Source organism: Mus caroli, chromosome 19 (genome assembly GCF_900094665.2).
Source record: "Mus caroli chromosome 19, CAROLI_EIJ_v1.1, whole genome shotgun sequence".
NCBI classification, from domain to species: Eukaryota; Metazoa; Chordata; class Mammalia; order Rodentia; family Muridae; genus Mus; species Mus caroli.
The window spans coordinates 25,686,221-25,711,863 of NC_034588.1; the positions used below are offsets into that span (position 1 = coordinate 25,686,221).

The 25,643-nt window shown below is 44.9% G+C and overlaps 1 protein-coding gene and 1 long non-coding RNA gene across 3 annotated transcripts in view; one reads left to right on the top strand and one right to left on the bottom strand.

Moving 5' to 3' along the window:
• Positions 1–24,616, bottom strand: part of Glis3 (GLIS family zinc finger 3) — a 421,415-nt gene extending 396,799 nt beyond the window's left edge. Inside the window, exons 1-2 of one of the 2 annotated variants that reach the window (XM_021152026.2) lie at positions 24,071–24,616; positions 9,973–10,455 (exon numbers count right to left, since the gene is read on the bottom strand). In XM_021152026.2, coding sequence (XP_021007685.1) covers positions 9,973–10,360 — 388 coding nt within the window. In that variant the 5' untranslated portion in view covers positions 10,361–10,455; positions 24,071–24,616. The remainder of the gene's footprint in view (positions 1–9,972; positions 10,456–24,070) is intronic. The other variant, XM_021152027.2, reaches the window with a different exon arrangement.
• LOC110285689 overlaps positions 22,720–25,643 on the top strand; it is a 42,268-nt gene continuing 39,344 nt past the window's right edge. Inside the window, exon 1 of the long non-coding RNA XR_002377077.1 lies at positions 22,720–22,801. This is a non-coding gene — a long non-coding RNA (uncharacterized LOC110285689). The remainder of the gene's footprint in view (positions 22,802–25,643) is intronic.

Sequence of the window (25,643 nt, forward strand, 5' to 3'; positions counted from 1 at the left end):
AATCAGCCACTTCTACTAAAACAGACAAAGACTCTGAACCTTCACCTGACAAGAGTCAGTGAAGGGGATCCCTTCCTAATGTCTGCTTTCATTCTTGCACCTACGTCATGAGGTGGCCTCTTAGCAGGCTGATGGTGCAGCACTGCCCACACGTATAATGTGCTGGTTACAATTAGCAAACAACAAAGCCTGCCGCCCAACCCCCTTCAAGTCTGGTCCGTATTTGGATCCTTAGTCCATTTTTAATGACCCACATTCATGCTGAATTATCTACAAAGTTATAATGGTGATCAAGGGATGACTCCACCACTGCTTTCATAGAAATAAGCCACCATTTCATAGTCCATATTGCTGAAAGCAAACAAGATACCTGAGTGAACAATAAACCCATGTGGATCCGCAGAATTTCTGCTAATTCTACATTTAGGTAAAAGCTTATCTGATGCCTCTTTCAATGTTTAAGTGTAGTTACACTGAAGCACTTTCATCTTATAGCAGTATTTTTTTATCAAAAGTTAAGATATTGTATTCTTTTAGTTATGAATGGTAAATACAGACCACTACTGATTTTCTTTAAGAATCGTGGAAAATTGTGAGGGTGTGAAACGAATCCTGAGATGCAAGACAAGGCTATGCTGACTGCACTGCAGGACCACCAGGCAACAAGCACGCCAAAGGCTCTTGATGGATGTTTAAAAATTAGTTCTCTTTAACTCCTACATTGTGTTTGGATCACACTACCTCCCTCCCCCAACTCTTCCCAGATCCACCCCAGATACTCTCCAGCCCTGATACCTATCCACCCAACATTTCTATTGCCCCAATGTCCTTGGATGTGTGGCCTTCCACTGGAGCATGGTCTATTTAAATTCCTCCCGCCCCCCCCCCCCAGGCAAAAGTACCCCATCAGTGGTTCCCAAGGCTCACGGGAGGTGCCTAACCACTTTGGAGTAAGACAGACTTGCAGGAGACATTAGTTCTAACTCTTAATCCCTGTGTGAATGAACTCAGGTGAGAGGCCTGACCTTCCTTAACAGTGCCTTCTGTACTTCTAAACGGAAGTTGAACAAGAGACCTGACACGTTGGCTCTGCCCAGTCTCAAAGACTATCAATGTCTGACATATTACTGTTCCTCCACGGATGCTAATAACCGCTGTCTTTGTAGAGCTTGCCTAATTCTCTGTTACGTGTTAAGAAGGGGGGAAACCCACGTAATTCTGATAGCAAACAGCCTTTAAAAGTGCCCAGGGTGAGTGCTCTCTCCTGTTTCAGTTTGCTGTCCTATAGCACTGCACTGGGAGAAAGTTAGTCACAGAATACACTGTATTCTTTCAAATGTCTGAAATGTTCAAATGTTCAAATGGAATGCTACCAGCCTGACAAAGCACTTTTATGAACTGGAACAAATCGTACCTGCCATTCAGTAATACTTGGAAACTCATCATCAAATTGATTTACACCCAGCATCAATAAATCACACAAAGTAGGCCCTGTGCAGCCCAGGGAGTAAACAAAAGTAAACATTGTGCTTCACCTGCCCCGCTGGCCAGACGACACGCAAACTCTGGCCACCTCAACTGGAATAATGCCTTTGGTCTCTGGTCGATCTGGTTATTTTTGGAGCCTTTTATGGAATATTAACTTTATTTGCTCTAATTCTACAGGAAGCCACATTGGAAGTGCAAGGAAATATAAATGATTAAAAAGCAGAAGTGAAAAAGAAGGGGGGAGCCAAGTGTTTTGCTCTTTTTAACTGTATTTTTTTTCCAAGTAAGAGGGCTTCCCCCATATTGCTACTCATTATAGTCTGTTTGCAGCATGGCTGCATTCCACACAGCAGCTCTGTGGGGATGTGTGTGTGTGGGGGGGGGGGGGAGTTTGTTTTTGTTGTCTGTTGTTTTTCAAAATAAAGCAGAGGTGTACTACTACAGAGAAGTAACATTTTAAATCGGTGGCAATCTTGTATAAACTTTATGTATGTATGATGGAGCAGGAGGAAGAAAACAAGAAGCTAGCTGACCCACCCAGGCATCAACCCCTAACCTCAACTCCAGGCTCCCACCAATGAAATAAAAATAAAAACAAACCTTGATGTGTTGTTTAACGTACATTAAGTTGGCCCTCCCAGGTCCCACATAATACATTGGCTTTCTTGAACTAGGTCTTTACAGAGACGCCAGCCTTAAGTGACACAAAAGAGTTTTAAAATCCCAATTAGTTCGCTGTCCTCTGTTGATAGTATTCTGTTTTCCTCTAACCAACAATAATGAATAACCCACAAATGCTAATGAATAACTAACTCCTTTTGTCTCCAAGGACAGCCGAGCCCAACTAGAAATGTCAGAGGGCCCGAGGTAAAACACAAACCTTTATAATGAAAATCTTCCCAATTATAGAGTCCTCTGGGTACTACACTTGCAGAACTGTCTTAAATATTTAAATAGTCATGTCAAATGTGCTTAAAGTGGGTATCATAAAACTGATTTCCCTGATGCTTTGAAAAATGAGTTTCTACAAGTCTAATTACAGTGAGTTCTGCTGGACCAGGAAGCAAGGATATGCTATCACTATCGCTAGTGCAAAGTGGGACCCACAGTCACAAACCCTACGCAGGCTAGCAAGTGCCCTGCACACAATGTCTCCCTCATATGCTGCCCCGAGGCTCCGAAGGAGGAATGCTCAGCTCCACACATTAAAAACTGACCTGAGGTAAGCAACGAACTTGAAAACCAAGTTCTACTACTTGAGAAATGTTAAGCTAAAACCAGCCCTCTCCCCTCTTGTAAGTCAGAAAGGCAAAATAGGCACTGACTCAAGCTCTCTGGCCTACAATGAAGAACACAGTGGTGTGTTTTAAGGGCAGCACTTTTCCCAATGCGTTCCCTGACTCTCTATCCATGGGCAGGGCTTGGAAGTGATAGCACCTCGGAGATAGAAAGGATGTCCTTTTGCATAGCACTCCAAACATCCCCCACTAAAAGGGACGTGATATTTGGGTGAAAGTGGGCAATTTCAGGTCTAGGGCAGGGAAGTACCAGTAAGAAGCAAAAACATCTTGTTACATCTGAAAACAGGAAGTGTTTAATGGGAACATGGTTAAAGGACACAGGAACTGACCTCAAGAGGGTTCCTTTGGCCATATTTGGGTTAATTCGAGCATCAGAAAGAATTATGACGGGAATGAGTCACAGAAAACCGTTTTTTGAAGAGGGCCTGAGTGAGTGTCCTCCCGTGATTTGAAAAAGATGAGGGAGGCTCCTCTTCCCAGCCACTGTGGTCTGAATCCAAAATGCCCCCACAAGCTGGGTATCTGCACACTTGCCCTAGATAGAGGTTTTCTTTGGGGAGGTGATAGTCTCCAGGGCAGACTGTCAGGCTGGCAGGCACAGGCCACAACAAAGGGCAGGCTGGGAAGGTTATACCCAGCTCCAGACTCTGACCAGAAACTGTCTCCTGCTCTGGCTACTGTGCAAGGAACCGACGTTCCTAAGGATGACCAAGCTGCTCTCCTACCCCCACCCCACCCCTGCCCCCCCCCATCATGCCTCACTATGCTAGATGGAGCCCCTGGGGAACTCTGAGCTGAAACAAGTCCTTCCTCTCTAACATCCACGATCTATCAAGTATCTTGTCACTGTAAAGCACTGGCTGATAGCCACTCAAGGACTGAAAACCCAGGAAACCACCATCATATTCGACCAGGGAAACCTGACTTAAGACACAGACCAGAGGAGAAGCTTTAAGACGCTAACGAATGTGACGTCACTGACTTAACTTAGACAGGAAACATGTCCTCAGTGCAGTGATGTGCTGACAAGCTCATGTTGGCCCACAAATTATCTATTCCACATTCTTCTTTTTAATGTGTTGCGTGTGTGTGTGTGTGTGTGTGTGTGTGTGCTCGCACACGCACTAGGGTGCATGCATGTGTATGCATGAGTGCACATATGTGCACTCATGAATGTGGTGTGCTGTCAAAGGTTAGCACTGGATAGCATCCTCTATCCTCCTCCACCTTGTTTCTGAGACAGAGCCCCTCTTTCTGATCCTCAGGCTCACCGTTTCAGCTGGAGTGGCTGCCCCAGCACACTGGGATTACAGAAGCACACTGCGGTGCTAGGCTTTTACAAGCAAGCAGGGAGCCATCCCTCTAGCCTTATTCAAGCTACATTCTAACCTGAATTAGATCCTGAAGAAAGAGTCAGGCCAGCAGCCTGAGCAATGAGACAGCCACCTGAACAGGAGACAGACAGACAGACAGACAGACACACACACACACACACACACACACACAAAGGGTAGGGAGAATGGGAGGTCGAGAAAAAGAACCTGAAATGCTGCAATAGCCATATGTAAAATGCTTGAACTTGCTTAGAGCTGTCTAAATAAAAACCAGCCATAGAGGGCACTTGGACTGTAAGTGGAGAGTGAAAATTAATTTATGGATAAAATATAAAATAATAATGTAAAATTAATTTCATTATGGACTGCATATTAAGATATAATTATATATAAGAGATATTGTTGTGTCTGAGTTAACTTCCCGGTTATGATGAACATGTATTTGTGTATATAAATGATGAAGGCCAACTTGGAGATAAATGTCACCTTTTTTTTTTGATTGGTTCAATGTACTTGATACAGATAAATGTGTCAAAATGCTGAAAAGCCCAATCCATTAGTTTATATGTAGTGACACATGTCTGCAAGATCAGCACTTTGGGAATACTGAGGCAGGAGGATCACTGAGTTCAAGGCCTGTCTACATACTGAGTTCCAAGCCATTCAGCACTACATAGGAAAATCAGAAAAAAAAAAATCAACAAGTTATTTAATTATAATAGAACACAGTACAAAATAATGTAAAGCACAAAAAGAAAGAGAGAAAGAGAAAGAAAGAAAGAAAGAAAGAAAGAAAGAAAGAAAGAAAGAAAGAAAGAAAGAGAAAAACAGAAAAAGAAAAAGGAAAAAGAAAGCAAGCAAACAAACAACAAAAAAGACCAAAATGACTTTAGACTAAACAATGAATTTTGCTCATGAAGAAGTAGCTTATTGGGGGCTGGAGAGATGGCTCAGCGGTTAAGAGCACTGACTGCTCTTCCAGAGGTCCTGAGTTCAAATCCCAGCAACCACATGGTGCCTCACAACCATCTGTAATGGGATCTGATGCCCTCTTCTGGTGTGTCTGAAAACAGCTACAGTGTACTGACTTATATTAAATAATAAATAAATCTTTTTTTTTAAGTAGCTTATTAAAAGACTGGTTAGTTTCAATAGGGATGCCTGGATGGGGCTCCCGAGAAACTGTTTGAAGGGGAAAAAAATGAGGGAAACTCATTTTTTTCTTCCTGCCTTTTATCCTTCCTGCCCCCTCCTCTTAGAAGGCAAACTCTGGTCAGAGCTGGACTGAGGCAGCCACTGTGCAGCCAAGAGGAACACTCCACAGTCTCAGGCTGACAGTGCAGGGCTGTACAGCACAGCCAACGCTGACCCAGCCGCAAGAAAAACAGCCTCATGACAGGCCCTGGGCATCGAAGATGTGGCCAGCTGAGCGTCTCTTGTGTTTTTATGGTGGCCTCAGGCCCACAGCAACACCTAACAGCCGCGTTTATTAAGGATTTAGGTGTAAGCACTTAACAGCATTTATGTACGAGCAACTTATTAGCTGCTTTAAAATGTCATCTTCATAAATTAGAAGAAAAATGGCATACCTCTTTGATTCTTAAATCGGCACCATTTCAGGAGGGATATACACCCTGTGGTAGACTCTACCACTTCTCAAGCCTTAGCTAGATAAGGCAAATGTTTCCATGCTCATTGCCTGGTCACATCTACTCTTTTTGTCTCTAAAATTGTGGTAAAATAACAGCCTAGGGTGGAGATTCGTGCCTGTAGTCTTGCCATTCAGCAGGCAGAGATAGGGGTAACTGCCTCAAGTTCAAGGCCAACCTAAGCTATAATGAGTGCCGGGTCAGTCTTTTAAGACTGTCGCGAAGAAAACCCCAATTATGTTAAATAATTAAATAGTTTTTTAAATGAAAAGAAAATAGCCATCAAATGCCAAAACTTTGTCACCTCAAACCAAATCTCTGTATCCACTGAATACCAGCTCCCCATTCCTGGTGCCCATGTTCTTAGCAACTACCACTGCCTCTACAAATGTGATTCTAAGAACTTACAAAATAGAAGTCATATAATACATATAATAGAGTTCGTTTAGCACAGTTGACTCAACGTTTCTGTGTTAGTGGATAGGTCAGAATCCCCTTCCTTTTTTAAGTTGCGTCTCCACGCCTCATCTTCACCATTCGTCTAGTGATGGACACTTGCGTATCTACCTTCTATGGTGAACAATGTTTTCAGGAACAGGAATAAAAAGTGCTTGCTGACACTGTAGCTTTGCAAAAACCACCAAAAGGAATATAATGAAATTCACCATGGAAAGTGTCCATCTCTATTTGCCAGTTACCTGGTACGCAAAGAATGCTCTGTAACTCTCTGGTTCCTTCAAGGACTCACCAGTGACACCATGGTATTCGGAACTCACACCATAGGATGCTGAAGCAGCTGTTATCTGTGTTTCTAGGTTAGCGGAATGTAATCCTTAGCCAATAGAAACAACATTCAAATCTACACTTTTCACCGGTCTTCCCGGTAACAATCCTCAAGAGCTTAAACTCTCTGGATAGAGTCCCACAAGGCAATGCGATCACTCTCAGGATTCAGGAAACGGCTTTCTCATTGCTGTGTAAACTGTGCCATGCCTCAATGCAAGGAGGTTCCGTCCGCTTGTGGTCCGTCTTGTGTGAATCTGCCTGAACTACAAGGTGCTCAAGTATTTGGTAAGACATTATTCTCGGTTCGTGCTGGGGTGTTTCTGCAGGAGATTAACATGCACACCAGCAGGCTGGGGAAGGGGAATGCCTCCCTTGGTAAGGAAAGACTTCCAATCTTCTGATGGTCTGAGCAAAAGGCTAATCCCTCCCCCACGTGAGCTGCAACCCTTTCCTGCCTGTTGCCTTTGAACTAACTGGATCACTGGTTTCCTTTTTCTTGCCTTTGGCCTCACGTTGAAACAGTGGCTCTTCCTGAGTCTAGAGCCTCCTCGCCTCTGGACCATCAGATCTTCTGGTACTCAGTTCTTCAGCTCAAACACAGCTACACGTCTTGGTGCATCACTCCAGACTCTTGATGTGCTGCGTTCTGTTGGCTCCCCCGCCAGTGTCAGCTCTGATAAAACCCTACACCTCCAAGCCACGTGGAGCCAGGTAGAAATCAGCACCCCTCCAGGCTTGGATTTGTGCTTCTTCTCCCTACCTAAAATAAATGCTAGAAAGCTCCTTCATGTGCACATGCACACACATGCACACAGGCACACAGACACACACACACACACACTTGCAATCTCTCGTGCCAGCAATTGGGAACATCGCAAAGCTAGCACCTTTCAAATATTGTGTGCTTAGATATCCTACTTTTCCCTTAGCTCCACCTATCACCAGGACAGGGAGCCCTCTCAACACTGACAGATGGGGTTAGAGAGACTGAGAGAGTTAGAGTTGTAAAGCGACTACTGTGCGAGTGGAAGGGCTTGAGTCCGGATTCCCCAGCACCCACGTAAATGCCAGGAGTAGTGAGCCATGTCTCTAACTGCAGAGCTGGGAAAGCCAAGATGAGAAGAGCCCTGGAAAGCGCTAGTCACCGTGGTAGCCAAACAGTGAACTCCAGCTTCAGAGAGGGACTCTTGTTTTTTCAAAGGAAAATGAAAGAAGGAGTAGGTTGGAAAGTGGCTAAGGAAGAGAGCAACACTGACCTCTATTCTGCACATCTGCACACATCAGCCTGTACAAGCACATACTCTCTCACACACACAAAGGCTGCCACTCTCGTGTGCACTAGTGTGCCCCTCTCAGAGAGCTCACTGAGCTTCATTTTGAACTGCCCATACATTGGTCCAAATCCTCCAACAGCCTGAGGGGCAGACATCTTAATGGCAAGTCTTCCAGCACAATAGATCCCTGACAATATAGGTTCAATAATTATTTGTTGAGAAACATTCAGATGGAGCTTAAGCAATCCCAGACCACTGGTTATTGGCTTAATTTTATGAATTTCGTCAAGATCTGCAGAAACAATTCCACCACTTCTGGCCTCACCAAGACCACTGATGGTATCCAAGATGCTGGGCTGAGAAGAATAACTTCAGATCGTCCCCAGCTTCTTATCTGTGAGAACTCAGTTGTGCTCCAAGCCTGTTGACAGGAAGCCAGGCACTGTCTGCTAGTGGAGAGCCAGCACGCCTCAGGGGAAGAACTGGGAAGCAGCGCTTGCTCTACACGCCTTACAAGATACGCTGGCCCCAATGACTCACTCAGTTAAACTCACTTAACCCAAGTTCCTGAAGGACGCTTTAAGCCAGGGTCATAATTATTACATCTTCTATCAAAGTAAGATTGAGAGGTTGAACTCCATCTTAGTGTCCCCAAAGAGCTTGTTCTCTGTGGACCTCCATGGGTTAAATCACCATAGCACACACCCTGAACTGTGGTGAGCAATCTCTGAGTCTGTGTTGGAAAGCATCCACACACATACATGATATGAGAAACGCAGGTTACGACTGCCAGTCACATGGACAGCCGTGCCTATAAAAGGAAGCTACAGCTCCCTAGTCAAGATGAGCTGAGAGGTGTCGTGGCGCAGTGCCTCTAAAACCAAACAGAGGAGTTTGGTAGGAAGAAACTCAATGTTCTACCCCATGGGCCCAGTAGTAGCCTAACAGTGGCAGACTATTCTAGAAAAGGCCCCCAGGCAAACTTTACCTGCGCTTAAATATTAGTAGCTCTAGGAAAGCAACAACTCCAAACAGAACTTAGACTAAATAGAAATGATTAGGAGAAAAGAGAGTAAGAGAGTAAAGGAGAACTATAAAAGCCACGGGTGTGTGTACTGTTGTGGGGTTTTCCTACTCATCTCTTCATTTATGGCCAAACACTCTATACACCGGAATACACAGGCACTAAGCTGTGTCCGCTATTACGAGTTGACAACAAAGTACCTTAAGAAATATGCAGAGTGCCATTTGACATTAAAAGCTGTAGTTATGTAAGATACAGGCTCTTTTTCTTCCTAGCCTAAGCACACACGCACACCGTCTGCAATGTAAATCCATTAAGGCCACACCAGTTAGTTGCTAGAGAAAGGGTGCTGTTCAAATAGTCCGTTAGTCCTCAACAACTACTCTTTTAATTTGAAATAGAGGGTAATCCAATCACGACTGAATTAAACACACATGCTATATTTCAAATTAACCACATTTTCTAGTCCCTCACCAATTTTAAAAATATGTTTAAATACATGTCGGGGACAGGACTCAGTGGGAGAGCAGTTGCCTGACACGCTGCTGTGGGCCTATGGTTTCAATCTCCACTATTGAGGAGGGATGCATTATTCCAGCTTGAATCTCCCTCTTGAATTTTTCTTATTAACATTTACTGACTCCTCTTTTTCCTGGGTACTAAAATGACTCCCACTGTGGTCCTCTCCTCCCGACCACAGCTTTTCTTCTAGTACTTCTAACACCAGCATTGGTTCTGGTTAGGCCCTGTCCCCCACTGCCTGCAGAATCCACCCCTCCACCCCCGTAAGACAGGGCAGAGCCACAAGTATGCAGAAGACAGACTCTGCACCCAGCTCCTGCCCTGTCAGTCATCACCTTCCTCCCTATTTCCCTTTTAAGCTGCTCTGCCTCACCTTCCACTCTGCTTCAATTCCAAGGTACCACTCACTTGTACCCATCACTTAGACACACATACAAAAGTACACACCCAACCCCTTCCCAAGCATGAGACCTCTTGAACCTTGACTCTAATAATGAATTACGTATATTTTTCTATTGAACTTGCTGGCAGTCAGCAGACAAGGGGCAGATTAAAAAGTCCCCTTTTGTAGAGACTCCCAAGTAACAATCTTACCTTTCTCGGGATTTGGAGAGAAGGGGTCTCCAAATTCTTGCTGTTTGGGCTTTATAGTGTGTGGTGCTGCCATGACACCAGCCGGGGTGACCTGGAACTGAGGCTTCCCATTGGCGAGTAACTGTCTCCTGGGGCTCAGGGCAGGCAGATGGATGGGGCTTGCGGCCATGTTGCTCTGAGGAGCCATCCCTGCTCCCGAGGACATCTTGAGGTGAAGACTGTTAGCAAGACTTCCAATACTGGGGCTCGGCGTGCTGGCACAGGAAGAGGAGCAGGGAGTGCCTGCGTGGGCTCTGATGGGAGGGATATGCTGACCACCGAGTAGCCCAGGCCCCTGTGGGGTTCTTGATGTCCGGTGGAGATTCATGCCACATGACCTTCCATTCATTCTGAGAGCCCTGAGGCCACGCTAATCAATATCCAATGGCACTATTGATTCTTTCAAGGCAAGGCAATAAGTTATCCATCTGATAGGTGGTAAGTCTGTTTAAAACAAAAACAAAGGCAGGCATTGGAAATGGTGAAACTGAAAACGAGATCCAGTAAATTTTCAACTCGTATAGCATTTATATTGGGACAAAAAAAGAAACACAGCTGGCAAACTGGCCTGTGGTATAGAACAAGACCATAAAACACATAGCTCCTTGGCAAGGACTCTACACTTCTGCTTCCATGGGAGGCTTAGCTTATGGATCACTGCATTGATCTGTGCCTTTCTCAATGCGGTGTTCTTGGCAGCAACCACCCATCCACTGATGACGGCTTGCAAAATGAAACCTACTCTGTTCGCGAAGGGATCTGTCCATAGACTTCATTTTCGCTACAATGTATCTTTGGAAACTCTCGCAACACCACCCTCCGTGAGCTGTGAGATTGAACTTTTGAAGTTCCCGGTGAACAATTGCAAAGCAAACACCATGTTCCTTCTGAGAGCAACATTTTCATAGTGCCCAGATTTGCAAAAACTCTAGGTATGGGAATATTACTTTTCAGACAGCAGCAGAGCCTTACATCCATATTGATCCTGAGTTATGGGGATAGAAATAGATCAATGCCACAATACCCTGCCTTCTTTCTATGTGAGGGTCTGGAATAGGAAAACACTATAGACTACAGCTCCTGGAAAGCACAAGAGAAGGCAACTCTTCAAAGTAGGGTCCTCAGTATGTTCACAAAAAGCCCTACTGTGTGGCCATATATACCATATTATTGGGGACCCTCCATTGGGAGCAGAAACGTATGTACTGATGTGTCTACCGAATGTCATTCTCACTACTCCTATGTGGTGACATCAATGCTCCCTGGTTCTAAATCCCTAAGGAAAGCTCTTCCCTCCCTAACAGGTCACTCTGCAATGTGGGCGCTAGGACATGGCCAGGTGTCTAGGTGCCGCCTTAACGATGTCTGTCTTTTATACAGACAAGACAGTCATGGGAAGCAGCCACAGCTGAACAAACACAGAAAATGAAGACCGATCAAGACTATAGCAGTAACATCCACACGTTCTCAATAGGATGAGCCTCGGGACTTCTTCCCGCTGTATGATCCACTTGGGGTCCTGAACAAATATTCTCAACTCAACTCCTAAAGAAATGCCTGCACCAATCATCATGGGAAGGCTACCAAAGGAATAAAGTGTTTTCAAGGAAACTATTCCTTTCATCAGTTTAGGAATTAAAAAAAAAAAAAAAACAACTTGAATGTTCACTATGATTTCCACAAAACTTGTCACAGGTGCCTACTGACTCTTTGTATGTAATTTAAATACGGAATTTGGAATGCACTCTTTATTTCTTTATTTTGCTAAAATTCACTAAAAACTCTCTCTGGTATATAGCAACTGCTCCTACTCTCCCTCCACGGCACGTCCCACAGACAGACAAGTAAGTCTCCAGACCTGCATGGATGGCGTTCATTTATGATACAGAAAGAACAGAGCCTGCTATCACACTGGCTCTAAGTCTGTTCCTCTTTAACAATGGAAAACTCCTCGCGCATTGTTGGCTGTGTGTGCGTGGAGCTACACCTTATTACTGGCCACTCTCTTCCTCTATTGACTGATCTGGAGCAAGAATCAAAACCATTATCCATTCGCCACTCATTTGTGAAAGAGTGGTTTCTGAGCACTCTGAACATTTATTTGTAGGAAGCATTTATTTATTACTCATCAGAAGGGAAAAAAAAGCACATAATTATGCCATACTGACAAATTTTCGAAACTGAAGAATGGTCCAAAATGACTGGAGTCACTTAAACCACATCCAAGTGGCAAGTGGCAGCAGCTTTGTTGACTGTGGTCATTTCGACTTTGTTAGAAAAAAGTCACTTTTTACATCAGCATCATAAACAAGCAGTTGTCATCAAAATCTGGATCAAAAATGCATCACTAAGTAATCCAGCATTAGGCTCAGTCATTAAGAAGAGTCGACAAGAAGGAAATTCAGAAAGGTAAGAATATAATCAAGCATCAGGCACTCACACCTGTATTATCACATGAATATTTATTCTGCTTTTTTAATAACTCGCATTCATATTTGAAACAGCCTTAGGTTTAAAGAAGAAGAAAAAAATGTACTTATAAGACAAAGAAGTAGCCAGAAAAGTGAAGTGAATGGCATTTCTACGTTAGGCAAAACCACCCACGAAAAGGAAGAAAAGCAAGCCAGGTAGGAATTGGCCTACAATTCCAGTTTCCACGTGAACTGTGTCAACAGATTTTCCAGCAAAAGACACCGGTACATAGAAATCAATTTTGTCTACTCACGGCATACTATGTTATATACTTCTGCACTAAGCCATTGATCACAATATCATGTCAAGCCCACAGGGTGATCAAGGATAAGAAAACCACTCAGCTTCAGGTAAGACTTAGGCTTAAGCATCAGTGAGGAACACTGGAGAAGTCAAGATGCTGAGAACTACCGTGGTAAGTCACAAGCTTCCTGAACTACAAATCTCCATCCATAAAAGCCTAACCATAATCACTATGGTCTCTTGATATTCTGCTGTTGTTTATTGTTGTTGTTGTTGTTTTCTAATACTACAGGTAAGAAGGATTATTTTAAAACACTCATTTATTATAATAACAAACTGATATGAAGAATCCACTTTTTTAGCAATTAAATCTAGAGGAACTTTGTAGCCATAGAAGCAAAAACAGTGGCACACTCTGCCAACACAACTCAAGCAACAATGGGTGCATGGAAGGAGACAATGACGAGAGAGAGAGAGAGCCCTCCCCGAACACCACGCACAAAGACAGCACTAACCAGAAAGAAAGGAATACCGCATTAAATGAATTGTCTAAGATGATCACATCACAGCTAGTAGTATCCTAAAGGGAACCAGGAAAATTCCACTGAATGTGGACCTCTTTCAACAAAGATGCATTTACTTTTATATTTTATGTTTTCATGTTGTATTTGCACCATATACCTGACTGATGACCACCGAGCCAGAAGACATTGTCAGATCCCCTGAAACTGGAGTTACAGACAGTTGTGAGCCACGTGGGTGCTAGGACCTGAACTTGGGTCCCCTGCAAGAGCAGCCAGCGCTCTTGACCACTGAGCCATCTCTCTACGCTCCTCCTATTTAAAAACTTTCACAGGCTTTCCCTCCTGTCTTATGACCAAATATTCTACTCAAGACTACCAACAAAAAAAAAAGGCAAAGAGCATTCAGAAATATAAATTTCAGGTGTTTCATATCTGATGTTTAACCACACTTAGATTTTTATCCCCCATTGGTTCTCACAATGAAAATGTTCACTCTGCTAATGAGTTACTAAATCTTCCCTTTTGACCACTTTCAAACTCTTAAAACACAACTCCTGCAATCCAGGTCAGAGAGGAAATGACTTAACCTCCACGGAAACTCAGGTAGAAAACCATTTTATAATGCCACTCGTTTTCTGGGAAAGCATTAAAGTTAACTTGGATCAAAATATAAAATCCTGCTTCCACCTTCTCTCCAGGGCTCCAGGAACTGCTCCTTATGCACTGAGAGAGATTAAACAAATGAAACAATGTTCACTCATCCATCTAAGAAAACTCCAGAACCAACTTCCACAGCACCTGTTGACAGCCAAAGGCCCCTTCTTAGTAAATATCATTAATAGACTCATCTGGAGTCATAATTCATCTGATGAGCCAGTTAATTATTAATTTTCATACATCATTTCATTTCCTTAGGCTAGATTTAGCCTTTGTTATATTTTCCATTCCTTATGCTGAAAGCATTTTTTATACTGAACAACCAAAAACAACAAAAAAAAATCCTTCTAGCGAAGGTCAGGAAGCAAACTGACCCTGAATATGATCATATTTACATATGTGTGTGCACATTTACAGTATGTGCTTGCCCCAAACACTTGTGTGTGCGTGTACATTCTTATTTGTGTGTGTATACATGTGCACGCGTATGTGAGTGTTTATGTGTCTAAGCCATCTACGGTCTGCCGGTCTTCTCATTTTCCCCCCTTTGGGTTAATGATTGTATAATTTCATTAAGCGCTGTCATTTCAACCTCACTGCCTTTATCGTTTAATAGACCCATGCTATTCTCCTGGGTTTCTCCTGTTCCAGCTTTTGTAGCCAGAAGAATATAGAAATGAAAAACCTATTGATGGATAATATAAGTATTCTCATGCACGGCTTCAGTGTGCAGCACATTCTGCAATTTAATCAAGGACAGCTAGAGCTGAATGTTCTTATATCCCAGAGTTCATTTCAATAAGCAGAATGTACCTTGTTCTAACACAGGTGACTGACTCCTCAGTAAAGATTGTATAAACAAAAACCAATCATGTAAGTCATTTTATTGGCAACAATATAAACACAGCTATATTAGATGTCACCAATAAATCAGAGTGATCCTTGTCTGCAATTTCAACAAGAGGAAAGTGCAAACATGAGCCCATGAGGCGGGAGGACGTTATGGAGGGAGTGTATCAGATGTGGACAATACCATTTCTCTAGACCAGAACGGTAAGGTCATGTATTATGGTGAACAGATTCACAGCAAGGTAGAGTTTAACTCCTCGTGTGGGTCCATAACTGGACTCGGGGAAGCCTCCAGAGCCACAGAAGTTACACCAAAAGAAAGCTAACTCATATCTAAGCTGTAGTGCAGAAACTCAAAGAAGCATGTGTAGTCCTTTTCACCCAAGTAGCCTCAAGGCCTCATGATGACTGTGAGAACATTGCCATTTATTCTGAACATTAGTATGTACCACCGCTACTCAAACAACACAATCACTGGTAACATGACATCAGAGGACTCTCATTCTGACACTAATTAGAAAGACAACCGTTAGTCCTTTCACCCAGTAGTTTTCCAAAGACCACTTGGAAAAGACCCTATAACCTACATCAGGGACTCTCTTAAAACACAACTCTGACTTGGATGCATCTGTGGATCTAAACTCCAAACTAATTCATGATCAATATATTTTAACCATTCTAAATTCTGTATCTGTAAGTTGTCTCGAAAAGGAAGAAATTTCGCTCAAACATATGGAATAAAATAGCTGACAACACAATTTTAAACTTAAGTCTGTAGCTGTGAAGTTCACAATACAGGTAGTAAGTATGGTGAAGACAGGAGAAAGGGTGAGGAGGAGACAGAGGAGCCGCCCTCTAGTTCAGGAATCCATTCTAGTTAGTCTGAATATCAGAAGCAAGGTTCTGAAGACCCACACAGTGGTTGGGATGACAGAGACAGTAATTCCAGACCAGACGGCTGGTAAGAAAATCTGACTCTTCTGAGAGACAATGCAGGAAACAGCAGTAAAGCTGCATAACTCCCCACATCCCCCAGAATGCACTGGCCACACCCCTGGGTGTCTTAGGACTCTCACAGCCTCCTACTATACCAAATGCCATTGGGAAGTGTCTCGTTACTTGGCCTCAGTCTTCAACTCATCAATGAAGACAGAAAGGTCTGGAAAGCTGTGGCCTTACAAAAATGGTCAATCCAATAAAAAAAAAAAACAAACAAAAAACAGTCACCATCATAAGAAATTAGAATGAACTTGAAACAAAAAAAAAAAAATTTTTTTCAGCACACAAAAAGCTCAGAAAGGTACTCATGAACTGGCTTAGCCTAGGTTGAAATATGCTAACTTCCTAAGGCCTCCAGTTACCAAAGTACTCATTTTAAAGCAGCAGCGTTCTACAAACTGGGCTGCTATCCACGGATGGCCTATGGGATGAGTTACTCAGTAGGGAAAGTATTTCCTAAAATAAAATAAACAGAATAGAGCGAAATATATCTGAAGCTATCAGGGTACATGAGGAACAATAGTCAAGCAATGTTGCAGTGTACATCTCCGCATGCAGAGTGTGTGTTTGGGGTACGATGCACACTGTTTTATGTGGACCATGCAGCTAAAATGAAATGAAACCTAGTGTCAGAAAACCATTTGAACTCTGCTGACCCAAACACCTACAAACGGAACCTGTGGGGATACCCAGAGTTAAATAATCAAAGTAAAAGAAATATCAAAATAATGTAAAGAAAAGATTTGAAAGTTTGACGTTTTGGCTTTTGTTTGTTTTGGGGGGTTTGGGTTTTGGGGTTTTTTTGTTGTTGTTTTGGTTTTTTGGGGTTTTTTTGTTTTTTTGTTTGTTTGTTTTTTGAGACAGGGTTTCTCTGTATAGTCCTGGCTGTCCTGGAACTCACTGTTTTTGTGTTTTGAGACAGGGTTTCTCCTGTGTATCCCTGGCTGGTCCTGAAACTCCCTCTAGATCAGGCTGGCCTTGAACTCAGAGAGCTCCCTGCCTCTGCCCTCAGTTTTATTTTTTTATTGTTGTTGGTTGTTTTGGTTTGGTTTTTTTTTCAAGACAGGGTTTCTCTGGGTACCCTTGGTTATCCTGGAATTCACTCTGTAGACCAGGCTGGCCTCAAACTCACAGAGATTCTCTTGCCTTTGTGTCTGCCTCCCCAGTGCTGGGATTAAAGGTATGCACTATCACGAGAAAGCCTAGTTAGTTAGTTAGTTAGTTAGTTAGTTAGTTAGTTTGTTTGTTTGTTTGTTTTAAGGTCAAATAATACAAAGCTACATTTCTACACTGCTATCTATTACAACTCAATAGACAGCCATAGATCATGTGTGATGAGAAGTTAACGCCTGAGCAATTGACAGGACCAGCATCAAAACAACTCACAATGAGATCTAGAGTGGCAGTGCACTCTAGATCTAACCTGGCTGGGTACTGGTAACTCTTTAGAGGACCCAGGTTCAGTTTCTAGCACCCACTTGGCAGCTCACAGCCATCTAACACAGATCTAAGGGATCCCCAAAAAAACAAAACAAACAGAAAACATATCTTGCCTTCCAGACGTCAGGTATGCATGTGGTGAACAGACATACAGACAAAAGACCCATACACACAAATAGCGGTAACAATTACTGATGACTTTCAGATCTTCCTGGTTGCAGAGCACAGATAGATCTCTTTCCAAAGGCGAAGCCGTACCCTGAGAGTATAACCAAAAATACGGGATTGGCCGCACGTTTAGCATGACTCGATTTTTAAGCACTACATTTTTTTGAAATGTGTTCCTAATGAGTTAACCATCAGATCCTGAGATGAAGAATCCGAACCGGAAAAAATGAACTCATCCCCCATGACGTCACCCTGAATTAATTACCTGCACTGAGGGACTAACTCCCCACATGGTCATCATTTGAGAAACAGAGGTTTCTTAAAAAAAAAAAAAAAAAAAAAAAAAAAAAAAAAAAAAAAAAAACAGAGAATCAGGGAACCTGGCTGTGGAACGTTCTTTGCAAAGAAAATATGAAAGCCCGTCCTTACACAAAGAAGTCCGCGGGAAGCGAACTCTGCCTAAGTGAAAAGAGGATTCTTGGTCNTAATTACCTGCACTGAGGGACTAACTCCCCACATAAAAAAAAAAAAAAAAAAAAAAATTTCTTAAAAAAAAAAAAAAAAAAAAAAAAAAAAAAAAAAAAAAAAAACCAGAGAATCAGGGAACCTGGCTGGAGAACGTTCTTTGCAAAGAAAATATGAAAGCCCGTCCTTACACAAAGAAGTCCGCGGGAAGCGAACTCTGCCTAAGTGAAAAGAGGATTCTTGGTCCTTTGGCTGGTGTAACCTACCACTCAGTCGGCAGGAATGGTATTTGTAAAGCTGGAAACCACAATTTTCTCAAAGGGGTAAGAAACGGCTACCTGCAGAAGATTGTAGAAGTACAATTGATCATTCAGCCCAAAGAGTCAAGTTTGCTAAAGAATTTCTGTCACACATGTAGTGAGCTATTTCTCTCCTTTACTGTAGTCACTGCTTAAAAGTAACCAGTAGAAGTTTAGTCACTGGTAGACAGGCGTTTTATACAAGTTAGTTCTGTTCCCTGACATCAGAGAAGAAGTATGAATGTCCACAACAATGACTAGGCCTTTACCCAACATGACAACATATTTATTAAAAATTTTGTTTAAACCCACCATGAATGACTCGGCCAAGTTACAGACAGGAGTGGAGCCTACTGGTCATGCTAAAAACAGCTAGGAAAACATTCATCCACTTCTGCACACGCAAATACAGCAAGAGTCGTCCTCAGCCCTCGCCTCCAGTTGGTTTCTGTGTACAGTGTTCAGCAGGCCTAGAAATGAAACCTGGAATCTCTTGACTCAGGAGTGTAGAAACCACTGATGTTCAGAAATCCTGGTCACTTTATCAAGGAGCCTGGGACAAGGTCAGCCCTTGTGCTCATGACTATCTGTCCATCTATGGTTCCCTAAGGCTTACTGCCCCTGAAGGGAGGCACAAGGCTTTCATGTTCTTGGCCTAGAGATCACAGCAGACAAGAACGGCCCCATTACCTTCTTGATCTTAAGTATGTGCTCAGCTGGGTGACGTCTCTGAGATTCAAGCACTTGCGGACAAAACCCCTAATTTTTTGTTCTCAAGACAGAATATAATTGGATTCCTGTTCTTACACACAACCTTGAAATCTGCCTCCAGAGTTCCCCAGAACCCTTTCTTCTTCCATAGTTAAATGTATGGACTCGTGCACGTATTGTACAAGTGCAGACAAATATGGAAGGGTGGATTTGCACACGCATGCGGAAACCAGATGACATCCTTAGGTGTCAAACCCGGGAACGCAGTCCACCTTCTTTAAAACAAGGTCTCTCTTGACCTAGAGCTGACCAGTTAAGCCACACCGGCTGGCCAGTGATTCCCATGGGTCCTCTCGTCCCTGCCTCCCCAGCACTGGCTTTACGGGGTGCACCAGCACATGGCACATTTTCACCTAGGCTCTAGTTGTGGGATTCCGCTGATGCTGAAAAGGTTGGGAAAACATTCATCTATTCCTGCACATGGTCCTTATACTTGCAAGGTAAGTGTTTTACCAAATGAACCACCCCAAAGCCACTTTTATTCACTCTCAGGCCGTCTTTATGTCCTTCACAATCCTATGTTGGTCTCTATGCTCTTATCTGTCAAGGGGGAATATTCACACTATGGCGCACTGCTCATGACACTACACAGTCAGTAATAAATGAAAACTGCATGTCACATTCTTAAGCACAGTGCCAAGAACATAAAAGACCCCTACACATGTTAACGACTTTACTCCACACATCTGTCATTCACAGTCCTACCATTCTACAGCGCATCATGACTACTTGCCTGTTTTATTTCCCCGTCTAAATTCTCATTGAGTTGAGGTTAGGTCTAACTTACCTTTGAACTCCAAGCCTTGAATTTACACAGACTGCCCAACACTGTCCTTTTCACACCTGACTGATACAGATACTTCAACATCTGTATATTTACTGTACTTACACTGCTCATATTATGCAGAGAATATAAATGAGCTATATCATAGTAGTCTGCCCTTATTCATTATCTGAATAAATGTAGTATAAGTGACATATGATCGTTCAATGAAGAGTCTCATGCTCTGTGGCTGTAGATCCAGTTTAATTACAGCTCTATGCTTTCTAGTCTGTTCCTTCTCTCTCTTCCTTTCTCTAAGTAGGAAAACTTGACATATAAATCTTACCCCCTTCTTCGGATAGACACAATATTCTTGCCTGAATTGTAACATTCTAGTGGTCAATTTTCAGTCAATTCAGGACTAGAACCAAGCTCTGTTTGCTGTGGGGTGTTGGCCCTGCATACCAGGGCTACCAATGCATGCTCTATAAGCAGTTTTCCTGCTCATCTGGAGTCACACCAAGCCTGTTACTCATATTGGTACCAGACTGTCACCAGGTACAGATATGACCCATTTTCCCCTTAATTCTATCAAAATTAAATAATACCTGACTACTGTCTCTAAGCCAAACTGTTCCCATCTCCTTTAAAAATAAATAAATAAACTGTCTGACCTACTATAAAGTTGTGTGCAGATCAAACAAAGCTTGAACTATTCCAACAGCACAAGACACTTGTTAAATACAGGAACATGGGAAGTTAGGGCTCTCAACCCTCCTGATGCTATGACCTTTTAACATAATTCATGTTGGGGTGACCCCCCCAACCATAAAACTATTTCATGCTACTTCATAACTGCAATTTTACTACTGTTATGAATCATAATCTAAATATCTGATATGTGACACCCCAAGGGGTGGCAACCCACAGGTTGAGAACCAGTGCCTTAAAGAAGGACCACCACCGGAGGTATCTGTGTGGCCCGTAAGTTGGTTGTGTCCTGTTTATGAAGTTAGCAGGCATGCTCTTCCATATGGATTTTTTTTCTACCTCAATTAAAATATTGGCCCGTGTGTCAACTCTGCCTAAAGTGGGTAACTAGGAAAACTTGAAACGTTGGCATCTTTTAATTCAAGTTCATCTTAATACCATGTTCAAGGTTTCATTTTGTCTCTTTCTCCTTGAATAAAAATTGTATTTTCGTTACAAAGACTACCTATGTATCTTTTTGTTCCATTTACTTCAGTCCTGATTGAGTTTATCAATCAGCCAAACATAAAAGAGTTAAGCCTGTATTGGCACCTTATTTATACTATAACTTCCTTCCTCTATAGAGAAATAATTGCAGAAAACACAGGAAGTGACTTCTCCACAAAGGATAAGAGTGGGTTCTGGCTTCTCTCCCAGGATCAACAACTTCGGAATAACTCTTGCCATCTTGGAGAATTACAAATTAACATTCCAACTCCGGTGATCAATAACTATGATGACAATATAGACAGAATGCCCTCAGGCCTACTTTACTAGTAGTAAAGGCAGGGGGAGAGCATTTCGGGGAGGAGGGCTAGTGAGAGAGAACACTGGCTGTCCTCCAAAATCAAATGATCCTGAATGCCACATGAAGAAAGGCAGAACTTTTACAAAGCATCACTTCCAGTCATTCAACTCTCCCCAGTCGTTTTTTTTTTTTTTTGGGGGGGGGGTCAGGCAAAAATTCCACCCCACTAGGCATACTCCAGAGTCCATCCAAGGAGAGTCACTTTCCAAACGGGACAATTCCAGGTATCCAACCTCTGCTAACCGGAAGAACTTTGGTAGAATCGCCAATGAAATTGGTGGAAACATTGGATGGACCAACGATGGCGTGAAGAAAAGCCACTCTACCTGAACTGACCTCAAGGGAAGCAAGGGGACAGGGAATCCACCCCAGAGCACACAGAATTAATTACTCACTCTGAAGAAGGCCTGAGTCCTGACAGGAAAGAAAAGACACGAACTAAGTAGCAATAAGAATGGGAAGAAAGCCTCCTTCAATTCAAGGAGGGGGTGGGCTGGAGCTCATCTAGATGAACACTGTAGCAGATCCTAGTAAAGGCGTTTAATGTCAGCAGTTCTCACTAGAGAAAGGGGGGAGGGGGTGCCCTCTCACACAGTTCTCTATAGATCATTTCCAGAGACAGCCTTCATTGTTTTTCTGCAAACTTTTGCAGGCTGCACCTGCTTTGTGTAGCCTCACAGGAAACCAAAGAGAAAAAGAAGGAGTAAGATTTTTAAACTAACCCAAATTCATTTTTACAATGAATCAAAGTTCCTAACGTAGTCTAAAAATTGAAGTCCAACGGGCACGGAGACATTTAGGGAACCGGGCCTGGCTACTTCCCAATGAAGAAATCGTGACTCATCAAAGCTTCAGAACGGACACAAGAGAGTTTGCATTTGTCTGGAGTTCACCTTCGGGCCAAGAAATGCTCTCCACTGTGAGCCTCAGAGTTTTTTCTAGATGCTTAAGTTTGGCAGGGGTTCTTTCTCCAGGTTCCATAACCCAGAGAACTGGTCCACTGGGTGGAGCTGTATAAACTTCTCTTTCCTCACTAACTCTAGGGCCACCTGAGACCACCACCCCCAATTCAAGAGATGTTCAAGTCCTAAAGCTCTAAGGAATTGGAAAGGTGTCCTCTCCAATTGCAATTGCTGGAGTGCAGTCCCTGCGGGCACAGCTCTGGAGAATTCCGGAAGTGATCCCCTACCCTCTATCCCATGGGACCTAGCGGATGTCAAGAAAGACAAGCCAGGAAGGGAGGTACACAGAGCAGAGGAGCCAGGAGTGGCATAGGGGTGCGGGGCCAAGATGTGCGGCCCGGGACAATGGGTGAACACCCCTCCTGGGGTCCTCAGCACCCTCCCACACACCGCACACCCACACACCTTTGCCCCGCGGGGGTCTTGGGTCCTAGCCTCAGGGATCTCCGGAGGTGAGCGAGGGGCGGGTCCGGAGGTGAAGGCTCCAGAGCCCTTCCCGGTGCTCGGGGCAACCAGGCCGCCCCCGCTCTGACCCTTCCCCCCACCCGCGGCGCGAGCGAGCGAACGCAACAAAACAAAACAAACTCGTGCCGGCTTCCTGTTGTGCAACCTCTTTCTGAGTAAGTGAGGGGCTGAAAGGCCGCCAGTTAGGAAGCCGGGCTGCGGGGGACCCTGCCGGCCAAAGCACCGGGAGCCGCACTGGGGTACATAGGGCCCTGCACTGTGCCCCTGTCCCGACCACGGGGCGACTGCTCTCCCTGCCCCCACGGGTGTCGTTTTGCTATTGCCTCCCAAACACACTATACCAGATCTAAGGGCGCGACCTCGACGAACCCTTTTGCCAAAAAAAGAAACCTCCAAAAGTTTCCTCCAGGTACCTTCTTGAATCATCCATAGGATGACAAATCCACCCTGGTCAAGGTTTTCAGACACTTGGGTGAGTTTCTCGTCCCCCGGGTGACTTGTCAGCTCTAGTGAGTAACTTGGAACTGTTGCTTGGGGCAAGGTGTGTGTCTAGGAGAGCCAACAGCTCACTCACGCTTTCCAGAAAGTGATCCCGACAGACTTCAAAATAGACACAGGGTCATTTATAGGGACCGGAGCCTTGAAGCGGGACTCAAGACAGACATTTCCCAAACAGTGCTGACATTTTGTCCCCGGCCCATAAAAATGTAAACGCGAGGTGACAAACCCGGCGGGGAGTGCTAGGTGTCTGAATGTGTCTGCGATTTCGTGGCGTGGGAGGTTACAGTTGAAAACTTGGCGGCTGCGGGTCGATGCACCGCTCCTAACTAGTAGCTGTGCCCCCAAACCCGAGGACCTCACTGAACAATGGGGACACCAACTTGGATGAGACGATGAAGTGGAAAACAGCCTTCGTGGCGCCCCATAAACACGTGGAAGCCGGAAAGACAACTACAACCCCGACTAAAGACCTCAAAGCCCCATCACTCCCCACTTTGCCAAAGTTTCCCTAAGTAGGACCCCGGTGCGCGCCCTGTATCTGGCCCTGATTGTGTAACCTTCTGGTACCTGTATTTTCAGTTAAAAGGCACGGAGACTCTCCCTCATAAGCGAAACTTCCACACCTTGTTGGTTTCCTTTCTGTCTACACCCCGCGCTCTTAGGTAACTGACAGCCAGTTTGATGGCTAAATGAGTATTGCCATCAGCCTCGGTAAGGTGTGCCTAGGTCCCTAGAAGTCCTGTGAGTCTGGGGGAGTTGGTGTGCTCTTGTCCTCAAACCCGTGCGAATGCCACCAAGCCGGTATGCAGAAACTCTTTCTAATCCCGAGTTTGCGTCTCCGGGCTTGACCGCCCCCACACTCTCTAGCGCCTTCTCTCTCTGTCCCTCGCCTGCGGAACAAAGTTCCTATGGCATCCACTTACCAGGTAACCGGATTTCCACAACAAAGCTAGGCGAGCGGGTCCCTTCTCCCGGCCAGCCCGCTCGTGACAGCACTAGCGATGCGTGGGTGGAGGCTGAGCCCCCCTCAGCGCTCCACGCGGGCTCTGTCTCCTTCGGAAAGGAAAACTCGCATCCAAGCCCGTGGCCGGAGCGCGGAACTGCGGCCGGAGGGCCGTGTGTGTGCCCGCGCGAGGCTGCGACGGCGGCGGCCCTGGGAGGAGGAGGAGGCAGGGCAGCGGGCCGACTCTCCGCATCAGCTCCCTGTCCGCGCTACGCACAGGCACACTCCAGTCATGTCTTTACAAAGTTGGGAGGCGACTTCATGCCTGGCCCGGGGTGCTCATCCTCGCTCGGGGCCGAGGGCGACGCCTGGAGGGGCCGGGCTCGGGATGCTGGCTGCCTGAGCTGGGTCGCGGCTAGAGAGCGCCGGTGCGAGCCTGGACCCGGGCCCGCCGCGGCCCCGAGGTGCGCGGCCCCTGGCGCCGGTGCCCTTGCGCGCCGCGCTCTGGGCTGCCCCGGCGGCGCAGTAGGGACGCGGCTGCAGGGAGAGAGGGGAAAGGGGGAAGAGGGCGGGAGGGAGGCTGCCAGGCGAGGAGTGTGGATGTGTGTGCGGCCGCGAGGGCCGGCCCGCAGCCAGCTGCTTCCTGAGTGTGAGCGCCGGAGGGGGCGGGGAGGGATGGGGGCGGGCTCCTGGTCACCAGGCCAGCCAGTGTCTCCCTCTTGACGTTCGTGCGCACACGCTCCTTCCCATAAAACTCCAGAGCGGGTAACCGCGGGGAGACTCTTCACCTTTCTGAACCTATTGGTTTGCCTTTTTTTTTTTTTTTTTTTTTTAAAACTAAAAAAGTGTCAGCCCTTCAACAGGACCTGTTGTCAACTCCCATGGATCAAGAGAGAAATCCTTGCAGTAAAAAAGGGGGTGGGGGTGGGAGTGGAAACGGAAAAGTGATAAAAACGGAGGGGGGGAGGAACCCTAATATGTGGGATTGGATGCTGGTGGCAATTCCAAAACTGGCTATGGGATACAAAGAGGATGCCTGTGACATCTTCCAAAGGATAAAAGGAAGAGAAGAAGGTGGGGATGAGGGGGAAACAAGCAGGCTGGGAGGAATGGCCACACCCACCTCGCAGACTTTGTGTACAGTGGTACTTTCTTAAGAGTTCAACATTCCCCAGCTTTCTACCCCACCTAAGTTGCAGCCCTTCCATCAGGCTCGATCAGAGCTCTCAGAAGCCTCTTGCAAAAAGAGCTCCTGTTAGTGGACCCACTGTGGATCGCCACAGAAAACAAAAGACTTCCCAGCTTGAAATCCAATGAGTATATTACACTCCGCATCCTCCAGTTAGGCCTTTGCACAGTGAGTTTTGTTCTATTCCTCTTTGTGGACGAAATGACCTCAGTGGTGCCACAGCTTAGGATACTGCTCGCTAGGCTGGGTCTGGAGAGAGAGACAGCTCAGTCAGTGAAGTGTTTAAGAGTGTGGGACCACACAGTCAGCTATTGGATGGAACACGGGGCCCACAAGGGAGGAGCTAGAGAAAGCACCCAAGGAG